The 14,347-nt window shown below is 39.3% G+C and overlaps 1 protein-coding gene across 1 annotated transcript in view; it reads left to right on the top strand.

The window, feature by feature from the left end:
• LOC127571029 (histone-lysine N-methyltransferase 2C-like) overlaps window positions 1–14,347 on the top strand; it is a 355,346-nt gene that overhangs the window by 195,300 nt on the left and 145,699 nt on the right. Inside the window, 2 exon segments of the mRNA XM_052017016.1 lie at window positions 2,261–2,961; window positions 14,001–14,117. Coding sequence (XP_051872976.1) covers window positions 2,261–2,961; window positions 14,001–14,117 — 818 coding nt within the window.

The raw sequence follows: 14,347 nt of genomic DNA, 5'->3' as shown, positions 1-14,347 counted from the left end.
TAACTATGCCTCCTTGTTAGTCTCTTGTACTACTGAAAACATCTCAACATCTGCCCTGTCATGCCCTCTTAGGATTCTAAGTTTCAATGTGATTGCCCCTCATTCTTCTAAGCTCTAAAGAATGCCGGTCCAGCTCCTTTAGCTCTGTGATAAGACAATCCTCTCAGCTCTGGAATTAGTCTAGTGAATTTCTTCTGGGCTGCTTCCAATGCCAGTATATCCTTAAAGAAGGATAAACTTTGCAAGGTACTCCAGATGTGGTGTCACCAATGCCCTGTAAAAATGTAACTGTATTTTGCTATTTGTAAGCTCCAACCCTCTTGCAATAAAGGCCGATATACCATTTGCCTTCCTAACCACTTGCTGCCGCTGCCAGCTTTTGTGATTAATGTACTGGAATACCTAGATGCCTTTGTGCTTGCCTACATTGAGATAATAGTGTACCTTCTGATTACTTTTCCGGTAGTGCATGACTTGAGTTTTCCATGTTGAACTCCATTTGCCAAGGTTTTGCTCACTCATTTACTCTAGCCAAATCATGTTGCAGAGCTCAAATATCCTCACTGCAACATGCCCTCCCAACTATTTTAGTGTCATCAACAATCTTGGATACCTTGCACTCTGCTAACTCCTTCAGGTCATTCACGTAGGTAGTAAATAATTTGAGAGCTCAGAACCAATCCTTGGCCACTTCGCTAGTTGCATTCATCCAGCCTGAAAAAGCCCCATTTATTCCGACTGTCTATCTTCAACATAATAACCATTCTTCAACACGTGCCAATATATTTCTATCAATACTGTGAGCTTTTATCTTGTGAACAGCCTTTTATGTGGCACCTCCTTGTCAAATGCCTTCTTGAAATCCAAATATGCTACATCTACAGGTTCCCCTCTATCAACTCTTCTTGTTTAATTCCCAGAGAACTCTAGCAAATTTGTCAAACATTATTTATCTTTCATAAATCCGTATTGACTTGGTTTGATTACATTAAGCTTTTCTTTAAGCAGACAAATTTGTATAGTATTTGTCCTCCTGCCCTACTCTCACAAAATAAGGTAGAAATTTCCATTTACCTTTTCATAATTAAGTGTTCATATTTAACTCTAAGATTATTTCTCATATTTCTCCATTGCAGTCTGAAGTACATTTCTCCCATCCTTCCTCGTAAATCAATGTTTGAGCTCATGGAGCCTTTTTGTAACTGTTGAACCATAGCATCTGCTCCATGATGCTGGCTCCATGATATTCAAAATGCAAAACGACCAGTTGCATACTTTTAGGAGTACTTTAGACATTAAGTAAAATAATAACATGGCTTTTGGGTTTAATCTGAGTTTTGATTTGCTGCTCTTCAAAATTAATCTTTACAATTTCGCCAAATTTACTTTGAAGCATTTTTATAAAAAATACATCTCACAGTTAGTACAGTTGAATTCACCTTGTTAAATTGCAGTTCCATTCTTACGTGCAAGTCGTGGAGAACCTTGACAAGCATCATTGCATCCTTTTCCAGACATTGGTAAACACTCAGTCCACAGGGAGATGGACCCACATCGTCTCACCCACACTACAGACACCTTGAGGGCAGCTGGTGGTGGGAGTGAGTCTCTGCTTTACAGGAAGGATCTGATGGGAGGGCACCTCTCACTGCCATCGAAGCAAGGTCTTGGTGTTTGACAGTCTGCTTGGGAAACCATCCCACAGGATCCACTGTCCTTCTCCTGCACTTGATTCCAAGGCATTTTGTGCTGACCACTTCCTTATGGACCTGTTGTCAAGGGTGTTTTTCTGCAGAAATCTTTATTCGAAGGGCTGGTAGTGCGGCAAGTATTGACTGTGACAGTGAGGCCAGGTCCATGCTTTGCAACACTGGGGACAGGTGGAACATCAGCACACAGTACTTGATGTTTGCATACTGGGACTCTTCCCACAGCTTGATAGAGCCTTTAGGCAGTAAATGATGGAAAGTAAAATTAAATTTGACTATGGTCACCACCCTGCTCCCTTTCATCCTTTTCCCTGCCCACCTTGCACCTCAGTGATATACCAAAACATCATAATTTTTTTTAAAAACTTTTTTTAATACTAACAAAAAAATTGAATTGATAGCACTGCCTTAGGAGTTGATATCCCTTTTAGTATGAAAATGTAAATTAGATGAAAAATTTCCCATGTTGCTATTTAGCCATGCATTTCTGCACTTCAATTTTCAATCATAATCGCATTTCATAGGTTTCTTTCATTTTAATATGTTTGTAGATTTGGCAACAGCGCATACAACTGAACATGCAGAGTCTGATTTACCCATGGAGGCTCTGGTTTCTGAAAAGGTACTTCAACAGCTTGAGAGTCCGACAGCAGTAATGGTGGTGCAAGACACAGAGGTGAATGAAAATAAACCTGAAACACTATTGCAACCTCAAGTAACTGAGGAGGCACACAATTTAAAAGAAGGAGCAGCCCCTGTAAAAGAGTGTCAGATTTGTGAGAACAAGACTGAACCAATGGAGGTTTCTGCCACAGAAGTGTCAAATAATGGGCCTGTACAGGAGGTTACACCGACCAAGGAGCTTCCAGAAATTGTACTGGTGGATAATGCGGCACAGAGAAGTGAAGAAAAAGATTCCCATGTGTCTCTCAGTAGCAGTGTTGAAGCTGAAGGAACTCCCAGTGAGTGGACGTCAGAGCTGAATTCACCAATTGAAAATAAAACTGTCAAAGCATTTGGAGAAACTGGCAATAATTATGCCAACAGCAGCAAATCCTCAGTTTCTCCCTCTTCTGTGACTGTTTCAGTTGGGGTGACTTCAGTGACTAATGTGTCTTGCACTTCAGCTCCAGGCACATTTGGTTCAGGAATTCCTGCACCTACTTTCGTACCTCTGGTTCCAAAAATAGGCATGGGAAAACCAGCTATTACCAAAAGGAAATTCTCTCCAGGAAGACCCCGAATGAGACAGGTAAGTTGCTCTAATGCTTATGTTATATGTGTATATACCAGACTGTAGCTGTTTCTGTGTTTTACTGGTGAGAGATTGCATTGCTAAGCAAGACAAAATACGTGTATAAGTGGCAGAGAGCTCGAGCACGTAAAGGATAACATTTTGTTTAAAAATTGTAGGTGCTGACAAAAGCATAGATTTCACCTGCTTTATCCCATAGGAAAATTGTGTTGAAAGCAGAAGTTTTAAAACTTAATAACGTGAATAATACCAAGTTAAGCTATTGGCTTAAAAAAAACTTACTTTGAATTTTGGGTTCCAAGATGGCACATGGTAAACTTTAAGATATACAGATTTATTCTTCAAAACCCATTTGAATAAATCTGCATATATAAGTTGTTCATTGTTCACTTCCAGTATTACTTGTGAAACTTGTCTTTGTCAGTACTGTGCACTTTATTCACCATGTGTGTAGTTTCATTGTGGCGCAAGATTTGTTGAGACACAAACCCATTAAAAATAATGTCATTCTAATGCCAATTACATGAAATGTGAAAGAGCATTTTCAGGTTTTCAGCACAGAAATTAGTTTTCATGAAGCTTAAGATATTTGCCTGTCAGCAAAATGGAGAAGATTCTGCATCTTTAAATGATCCATGCCCTTCTTAATTCACTTTAGTACTAAGTAGCAAGTCAAATGAATCCTCAATGCAAGTTTTTCAAGAGATGTAGGGAATGTGTAGAAAATCTAGTCTTTGAGTGAACAAAAAATCTAGACGAATGAGGTGTACTGGTGGTAGATGAGGGATCTGTCTCAATGAAAAGAGACAAAACAATATCTACAATTGTCTGACTAAGGATAAAGCCTAAGTATTTGTAACAGCAATGTGATTATTCTATAAATTAACGAATGTGAAATAGTGAATTATCTTGTCTCTCAATAAACGGAGTATTTGCAATTTGTGGCATGTCTGTTTATCTAAGCTCTACCTATGGCTTCTCATTCTATGATATTTGAAAATGAATTGGGAAGCTATTGAATTTGGCAATTCTTACATAGTTTTCTGTTGTTCAAATTTCAATCTGGTAGAATAAATGAACTCGTGAGTCAGGTACATTTTAGTCATTTTTCTGAACTATTCTAAAACAGAAAATGTTGGTAACACTCAGGTGAGGCAGCATCTGTGGAAAGAGAAATAGTTAATGTTTCAGGTTGAAGACCCTTCGCTGGAACTGGGACAGAGAGAAAATAAGTTTGTTTTAACTTCCAGAGTGGGTGGGGAGTGATAGATAGAATAAGGAGATCACTCTGGGGTGAGGCCAGGGTTGCTATTGCTAATAAACTATTGATGAAGTTTTATCTGGTTGATAGGTTAATGATTGTCGTTAGAATACAAAACAACAGGTAACAGCTGTGCAAGTGCAGAACTGCAGGAAATGCCCAGAAGGTCAGGTCCTATCCAGCTGATGAATGAGTTTGAAACATTAACAGAAAATGCTGGAAATATTCACAGGTTGGGCAGCATCAATAGAAAAAGGAACAATTAATATTTCTAAAAATCAAGAACCTGCATTTGCTGGAGCTAAATAACTTGTTTTCTCCCATTCCCAGTTTTGATGAAGGGTCTGATCAGAAACGTTATCTGTTTCTCTTTACAAAGATGCTGCCTGACCTAAGTGTTTCCAGTGTTTGTTTTATTTCAGATTTTCAGCACCTGCAGCTTCTAATTTTCATTTTCTGAACTGCGTTGCCGTATGAAAGCATTTAATTATAGGACAAACAAAATTTTGATTACTTTTTGTACATAAACAAGGTGAATCTGATGGGATACAGCTACACTTATTTGAAATATGAGTCCAAAAGTCTTAATTCATTACTGTTGTATATAGTGCGGTGCACAATTTTTGTGGTATGGCTTTGTGGTATACAAAGGCAAAAATAGCACACTTTGTACTTTGAAGAAAGTGGTTAATGTGCATGCTGCTGGTGTTGACTACTGAAGGGCTAAAATGGAAAGAGGGCGGCATGATGGTGCTTTAAAAGAGGCTGCATGGATATATTTGCCAAATAGTCAACTTCTGTTGTGTAAGTATTTCAAATTAACTTGGTTTATGTTCATGGAATAAACTTCAGATATCATTCTGACTGCACAAATTGGATATTGATTTAAAACTGCTGCAGGAAAGGAGATGTTTATTGGGAATAGACAGCTTAAACCACTGATAAAAGGCCAGCCTCCTGAGTGCAGGTAGATTGAATCCCAGAGCAAGAACTGAAGAAAATAGCTTCAGTTCTGCAAAGGATCTTTAAAGACTCCATGGAAACAAAATCTATGTCCAAAAATTGAAGAGACTGCACTGCTTGTTGAATCTTTTAGCGGCTTAGATAAGACTTTGGTAGGTAAAGTATTGGAGGGTATCCTGAAAGAATCAATTATTCACAGAAATACAGAAAAATGAATTAAAGAAGACAAATTCTGGGAGGACTAATCCTGTTAGAGAGAACTTTAGACCACAATTCCTAAATATAAAGTATTTTAACGAAGAGTTCTGTTTAATCACATTAAATGCACATAGAACATGCAGTACAGGAACAGGCCCTTCTGCCCACAATGTTGTGCTGAACTAATTAATCCCTTTTGCTTGCATATATGGTCCATATCCCTCCATTCTCTGCATATTTATATGCCTGTCTAAGAGCCTCTTAAATGCCTCTATCGTATCTTCCTCCACCATCACTCCTGGCAGTGCATTCCAGGCACTCACCACTCTGTGTAAAGAAAACTTGCCCTGCACATCTCCTTTGAACGTACCCCCCTCTCACCTTAAATGCATGCCCTCTAGTATCAGACCTTTCGACCCTGGGGAAAAGATATCGGCTATCTATTCAATCTATGCCTCTCATAATCTTATAAGCTTCTATCTGGTCTCCACTCAGCCTCTGCCGCTCCAGAGAAAACAACCCATGTTTGTCCAACCTCTCTTTAAAGCACATGCCCTCTAATCCAGGCAGCATCTTGGCAAACCTGCACCCTTTCCAAAGCCTCCACATCCTTCCCATAATGGGGCAACCCAAACTGAATGCAATACTCCAGATACAACCTAACCAGAGTTTTATAAAGCTGCAACATGAGTTCCTGACTCTTGAACTCAGTGCCTTGACTAGTAAAGGCAAGCATGCCATATGCCTTCTTTTCTACCCTATCAACTTGTGTGGCTACTTTTGGGAGCTATGAACTTGGACCCTAAGATCCCTCTGTACATCAACACTGTTAAGGGTCTTGCCATTAACAGGGTACTGTCCCTTTATGTTTGATCCCTCAATGTGCAACATTTCACACTTGCCCAGATTAAACCCCGTCTGCCATTTCTCCACCCATATCTGCATCTGATCTATAGCCCATTGTATCCTTTGGCAATCTTCTATACTATCCACAATGCCACCAATTTTTGTGTCCTGCTAATCCACCCATCCACATTTTCATCCAAGCCATTTTTTTAAGTGTTATATATTTTGTAACCTGTTATAGAAAATGTTTAAATTGGGTTCATTTTTAAACGTTTAAATTGTGTGCCTTCATTCTTTCTACATGTCTGTATTCTTTATCTCAGACTTTGGAAAAAGATGAAGTATGATTTGGTATGATTAACACTGGGCAACGATCATGAGGCTGCTGGATAATGAAATGCTTGCATTGATAAGGTGTGATGAGACTGAAAGCAGCATGTGGGGTGGTGCTGGCTAGGGCGGAGTGATGTGTGGATTGGTTAGAGCTTGTTATTTAGAAGTTCTTTTGTGAAAAGTTAACAATGAGGAAGATTCTGGAAAGTCAGGGCAGGGTGGTTGTGAGTTATCGTCATTCCAACAACTGGGTGTTGAAGTAGCCTAACCTGTCCAACACTTCCTCGTAAGACAATCAGTCTTTGGCTTATTATTGTCACTTGTACCGAGGTACAGTGAAAAGCTTGTCTTACAAACTGATCGTACAGGTCAATTCATTACACGTTGCAGTTACATTGAGTCAGTACAGAGTGCATTGATGTAGTACAGGTAAAAACAATAACAGTACAGAGTAAAGAGTCACAGCTACAGAGAAAGTGCAGTGCAATAAGGTGCAAGGTCACAACAAGGTAGATCGTGAGGTCATTGTCCATCTCATTGTATAAGGGAACTGTTCAATAGTCTTATCACAGTGGGTTAGAAGCTTCCTTAAGTCTGGTGGTACATGCGTTCAGGCTCCTGTATCTTCTACCCGATGGAAGAGGAGAGAAGAGAGAATGTCCTGGGTGGGTGGGGTCTTTGATTATGCTGGCTGCTTCACCAAGACAGCGAGAGGTAAAGACAGAGTCCAAGGACGGGAAGCTGGTGTCCATGATGCGCTGGGCTGTGTCCACAACTCTGCAGTTTCTTGCAGTCCTGGGCAGAGCAGTTGCCGTATCAAGCTATGATACATCCAGATAGGATGTTTTCTGTAAAAGTTGGTGAGAGTCAAAGGGGACAAACCAAATTTCTTTAGCCTCCTGAGGAAGTAGAGGCACTGGTGTTCTTTCTTGGCCGTGGCTTCTACATGATTTGACCAGGACAGGCTGTTGGTGATGTTCACTCCCAGGAACTTGAAGCTGTCAACCCTCTCGACCTCAGCACCATTGATGTAGACAAGTGCATGTACACCACCCCCTTTCCTGAAGTCAACGACCGGCTCTTTTGTTTTGTTGACATTGAGGCAAGGTTGTTGTCATGATATCATTCCACTAAGCTCTCTATCTCCTTCCTGTATTCTGACTCATCACTGTTTGAGATACGGCCTACAATGGTAGTATCATCTGCATACCTGCAGATGGAGTTAGAGCAGAATCTGGCCGCACAGTCATGAGTGTATAGGGAGTAGAGAGCTGAGGACGCAGCCTTGTGGGGCACCAGTGTTGAGAATAATCATGCCGGAGGTATTGCTGCCTATCCTCGCTGATTGCAGTCTGTTGGTTAGAAACTCAAGGATCCAGTTACAGAGGGAGGTGTTGAGTCTTAGGTCTCGGAGTTTGGCGACAAGCTTACTTGGGATTATTGTATTGAAGGCAGAGCTGTAGTCAATAAACAGTAGTCTAACGTAGGTGCCTTTACTGTCCAGATGCTCCAGAGCTGAGTGTAGGTCCAGGGAAATGACATCCGCTGTAGACCTGTTTTGGCGATAGGCAAATTGCAATGGGTCCAGGTTGTCTGGTAGGCTAGAGTTGATGTGTGCCATGACCAACCTCTCAAAGCACTTCATGGTGGTGGATGTCAGATCCACTGGTCAGTAGTCATTGAGGCACGTTACCTTGCTTTTTTTCGGTACCAGGATGGTGGTGGTTTTAAAACAGATGGGAACCTGAGATTGAAGCAGGGAGAGGTTGAATATGTCCGCAAATACTTCTGCCAGCTGATCAGCACAAAATCTGAGCACACGGCCAGGGACACCATCTGGGCCAGGTGCTTTCCTCGTGTTCACTCTCCAGAAGACTGATCTTACGTCCTCCACTGTGATCACAGGTTCAGCTTCATTGGTGGCTGTCAGGGTGGATGGTGACAATCCACTTCCCTTCTGTTCAAAACGCGCATAGAATGTGTTAAGTTCATCTGGAAGGGATGTGCTATTGTTAGCTATGCAGCCCGATTTTGTCTTATAGCCTGATATGGCATGTAAGTCCTGCCATAACTGAGGGCTGGTCAGGGACTCTATTTTGAGTCGGTATTGCCTCTTACCATCCCTGATAGCTTTCCGAAGGTCATACCTCAATTTCTTGTACAGATCAGGATCACCGGATTTGTTAGCAGCAGTCTTCTCCTTCAGTAAGGAGTGGATCTCTCAGTTCATTCGTGGTTTCCTGTTTGGGAACACCCATATTGTCGTCTTTGGTACACAGTCCGACACACACTTGCTGATAAAGTCTGTGATGGTGGTGGCATACTCATCAAGGCTGGCAGCTGAGTCTTTGAACATGGACCAGTCCACTGTCTCAAAGCAGTCACGTAGGAGCTCATCTGTTTCCTCAGACCAGCACTGCATGACTCTCCATACCGGATCCTCCCGTTTCAGTTTCTATTTATATTGCAGGGAGGAGGAGCACAGCCTGGTGGTCTGATTTCCCAAACTGAGGACGAGGGATGGCTCGGAAAGCGTGTTTGATGGTTGTATTGCAGTGATCAAGGGTGTTGGCACCCCTGGTGGAGCAGATGTGCTGATATTTTGTCTATTCTATTCCAAGTATTTAGTAAACCTCCTCTGAATTGCTTTCGATGCATTAACATCCCTCTTGTTTAATAAGGAGACCAATACTCCAGATAAAGTCTTAACATTGATCTCTGTAACTGAACCTTCCTACTTTTTGTATTCAGTTTCCCAAGCAATAAGCAGTAACATTGTTAGCTTTTCTAGTCGCTTGCAAATCATGCATTGTAACATCCAGATCCTTCTGCCTCTCAGAGCTCTGTGATCTCCCACTATTTTGGTGATAAAAATATATATTTCCTGCCAAAATGGGCAATTTCACATTTTCTCATATTATACTCCACTTGCCAGATCTTTTCCCACTCACTTAAGCCATCTACATTCCTTTCTAGCTTCCTTATATCCTTCTTTCAGCTTACTTCCATTCCTACTTTTGTGTCATCAGAAAATTTAGCCCCGATTGAAGTCTCCTTTTTTTTGTTATCTGAGTGGGAGCAGTTTAGTCCCGGTAGATTCTGCAAGTGTAAAGAATTTTGTATTAAAAGTGATCTAGTGTATGTGGCAAAATGTAACTACTTACTTAGGTTTGTAATCAACCAGTGTAGAGGTGCTCCCTCAAGCCACAATTGAGGTGCTTGGGTGCATTGCAAGGGCCAAATTATTGAAGAGGTGTAAAAGCGAATATCTAGGCATAAAGATCGAATGTTGTGAAGAGATGGAGATGCAGGGCAGATTTGAAGCCACAGTGGAGGAGATCTAGCTGCATGAGGTGTAATGGTGTTGATTAAATTGAACCTTCTGCTTCCTACAGAGTTGTGAGATTGTTTCTGGGATTTGTAGCAATGTACAAACTACTACCAAAGCTGGAATTCCATTTTTGTTGTTAATAGGGCTTCTTGAATTATCTTATATTGGTAAGAAATTGAAGGTGGAAGCTTCACACAGTTATTTTTAATTTGATTGGTTCACATTAAAAGTCAGTTCTGTGACATCAAGGATGATACTTCTTGCTTTGTATGTTGTCAACCATCGATTTTAATTGCATGCAGATAGATATTTCATTGTTGTAGGGTGAATGATAGGTGTAAATTTCCACAATAGTTCAATGTAGTAATTAAGCAAAACATATACTGTGTCTGTAATTCAACCCATGTTATGATGCAGTATTTGTGCTTGGATATTTTTGAAATGACTTGTAAGAACCCTGAATTGTCAAAATGTTTTAAGTATTAGATAAGCTCAGTTGAACCTATTTTTGTCCAAAGACTGTTTCTTATTTAAAATTGAAAACAATGGATCTTATACCTTTCTTTCTCACTGTTGAATAGCTTTCTTTGTATTCTTTTTTTCCTTGTGATTGTTGGTAGTCTCCCTAACTTTTCAAATGGCTGTATTTAAACAGTGCAAGAAGTATTGGGCATATTGAATCCTCGTTTGAAAATAACAAATTTTAATGTTTTCCTCTATCGAAACATTATCAGCTCCTGCTAAGTTCCAGAGTTTGATTTTTATGCTCCGACCCAAGCCTGATTACTTGGTAGTTAAATCCAAATCTACGCTGCAGCTTCATCTTGTGAGAGCATATGATTTTTATGCCTATATACTTCTCACTGCCTCAGTAAAGCAGCCAGCATAATCAAAGACCCTATCTACTCGGACGTACTCTCTTCTCCCCTCTCCCATCGGGCGGAAGAGGCAAAAGCCTGAAAGTACATAGCACCAGGCTCAAGGACAGCTTCTATCCCGCTGTTATTGATTAGTACGATAAGATGGACTCTTGACCTCACAATCTACCTCATTATGACATTGCACCTTACTGTTTACCTGCACTGCACACTGCACTTTCTCTGTAGCTATTACACTTTATTCTGCATTCTGTTGTTATTTTTACCTTGTACTACCTCAATGCAGTGTGTAATGAATTGATAATTGATCTGTAGAACAGTATACAAAACAAGCTTTTCACTGTACCTCAGTACATGTGACAATAATAAACCAATTCCTATTCCTACGTTTTCCACTTCAACTTGAACTCTGCAGTGCATTTATTACCCACCCCTGCCTCATCCTGTAAATGAACTGCCAGGTGTTCACTCCAAATGCTGAACTTCATGTTATGACAAATTTATTAATAAATCATTTGCAGCAGCACCATAGCCATTACTAGTACAACAGGTATAGGATGATGAATATATAATTTTTTTCAGTTGACAGTCTGACCAAAGTTTAAATGCATTAATTGTGGAATTTTGTGACCCAATAATCTGTTCATTTTATAACCGGTTAGAAGTTGACTTAGGAGTGTAGGAGTGCATTCTTTGCCAGTTCTGATGCTCGGAAGGTCACTGACAGATTTTAGTCCTGAGGTTTGCTTTGCATGTATTAACTGAACTTTATTTTTTTAATTCTTGTTGCCTGATCCTTAAGCATCTTACCTACCTGTTCTGAGACTTTCATCAATTTATGAACATGCACACCAAGATCCTGCTGTTCACGAAAGGCAGGAGCTTAGTGCTGAGTCATGTGGAATCCACTATACATCTAATCACTAAAATGCCATTAATTGTTACAGTTTGTTTCTTTGCCACTCACCTAATTTTTAATCCACTTTGTCATTTTCCCTTGGATCCCATGGGTTTTTACTTTCTTGATCAATCTGTCCTGTGCTTTCAGTTTTGTTTGGTCCAATGATTAGTTTATAGACTAATCGTGTCAATAACCAAGTTACAGTTCAATCTGTTTGGATTCATCCACAGTGATGATTTCAAATAATTCTTTTTCAGAAGAACACAAAAATAGAAGAAAACAGGAAATCTTTTGGTCAAACATCATTCAGGAAGAGACATTTCAGATCAATTACTTATTATTTGCAGAAACAGTTGTAATTTCAGGTTATTGGTTATGAATAATAAATTTGAGTAGACCAGTTTAGGTAGTTTTACAAATGATGGCTTTGCATGATGTGCCCTGCACATAAATGAAAACCCCCTATACTGGACAATGTAGAAATCCTGAGTTCAAATTGAGATGGAATTTAATAAATCTGGTAGCTTGTGGTTTTGCACTGGAGGGTGAACTGAAAGCAAATTGAATATTGTAAGAAAACAGCACATAAAAAAAATCACATTATTATGTCAACTCAGGACATGCTAAAGTGCCTTAAAAAGAATGAAGTGTCTTTGAAGTGAATTCATTGTTGTACTGTAGAAAGTGTAAATAGATAGTGTACACAAATCAAGGCCCTAGCAAGGAGATAAAAAGGCAAATATTCAGCCAAATGCTTCAGTACACTATTGGACAACTGTTGTTCCATCATAGGTGTCACCTGTCAAATACCTGCACAATTAAATTTTAAATGTCTTATGTCACCAAACAATGTACAGGCAGCAAGGCCCCAGCAAAGAAACAAATAGGAAGAAAATTTGATTTAATCACTGTGGTTGAGAGAAAATTGCATGTTGTATAGTTCCTTAAGATATTTAAAGTCTAATTGTAAAGTTATTTAGCTAGTGATACCCAAGATATCATGTACTTATACTGAAGTATCAGTCTGTGCTTTAATCCACAGCTTTTGACTTGAAGGGTGCCACTGGCAAGTGCCTAATATATTTGGTACTAATGCCCATGTAAATAAGATTTAAACAGCAGGATGGGGGAAATTAGCATCCATTTTGACAAAGTGTAAATACTTTAACATCCCAGCAATATACTTGGATTCTAGTTGTTCGCTCCAGTAAGGGAATATTAGCATCTACCCTTTTTAAAAAAGAAAGATTCTGTTTTGGATTAAATGCTTTGTGTATGGCCCACAATGAAATGGTTTGCAAATGGTTGGAAAAATGCATTTATGCTGCTGAATAGTTATTGTGTGCATATTAGGTAAATGTTTAGATTCGGACGTGTGAACTGAGACCATACTAGGTGCCAAATCTACTATAACTGCCAATCAATTTGCCCATTATCCCAGTTGTGATTTTTTACCAAATACTGCAACATTTCATATTTTTGAAATAGGAGTTGCATTAAAGAAAATGTAAATTAAAAAGAATGGTATGTAAATTTCTGTCCCAGAAAGATTCAGTTTATACCAAATATTTATGTTGATCAGTGTAAAAAAAAGTTACCCTGAATATCTCTGCCTGTACGTACGTTGCAAACAGAACTTCTCATGCATTATTTTTCCCTGAAACAATTGGTACATCTCTTAACATCTCAAGTTACTTGAATATTTATTCTGGAGTTATCAACACATTTCAAATTAGAAAAAAGTACAAATTTCTGTGAATGCAGGTATGCTGAAGCAAATAAATGTTGAAAGTGAAGTGCTCACTGGGTCAGGCAGCATCCGTGGAGTAAGAAACACCAGAGTGACAGTTTCATATGAATGAACTTTCATAAGAACTGGCATATCAGTTCTCATGAAAGGTCATCAATCTTGAGCTTTAACACTGTTTCTCTCTCCACAGATACAGCCTGTCTTGCTGACCTTTTCCAGCATTTTTATTCAAAATCAAATGAAACAAAAAAAATACCAAAATAAGAAATACATTTTCCTCTATGCAAGCAGATCTGATGACATAATTGTTTAGGGTGGAACTCTTCCAATTTCTCTTGGCAGGTTGAATTTGCTTTAGTAGTAAATTATTTGGTGGGTAGCAATTTTAATTCCTCATGCCCTTTTCCCTGTGTTGTCAATTTTGCAAACTTTATTATTTAAAACATCGTGTCCTGCAAAAACACATTCTCTTGTGCTTTCATTTTGTATTACCATATTAGTCACGTGTTTAACATTTAAGTTTATTTTGCTGGGGGTTTCCCCAATTACATCTTTTCTCACCTACCATATCCTAGGGCATATTGGCGACAAATGCTATGAGTTCCCCTTCCTGGTCTGCAAACAGTTATGAATTTCGAGAGAGTATGGTAAAAACAAAGCAACCTCAGAACACCATTTGGAGCGTCAAAGTGGTAATTCATATTATTTAGTTTTTTTTATTCCTTTGGTGTAATTATTTGGCTTGGCTGTTTCTATCATAGAGAGTAGAATGATTTTTTTGTTTCTCATTTGTTCATTCTTATATTGCAAGGATCATTACTCTGTTTCGAAGATACTGTTAAGCCAGATGAAGTCTTCATTCCCTATCTCTCCTTATCTTTATCCTTATCCCTGTCCTTGTAGGAACAAGTAATTTTGAACA

Source organism: Pristis pectinata, chromosome 5 (genome assembly GCF_009764475.1).
Source record: "Pristis pectinata isolate sPriPec2 chromosome 5, sPriPec2.1.pri, whole genome shotgun sequence".
Lineage (NCBI taxonomy): Eukaryota > Metazoa > Chordata > Chondrichthyes > Rhinopristiformes > Pristidae > Pristis > Pristis pectinata.
The sequence above is the reverse complement of the archived record's forward strand: the minus strand, read 5'-3'. Positions and strand labels throughout refer to the sequence as shown.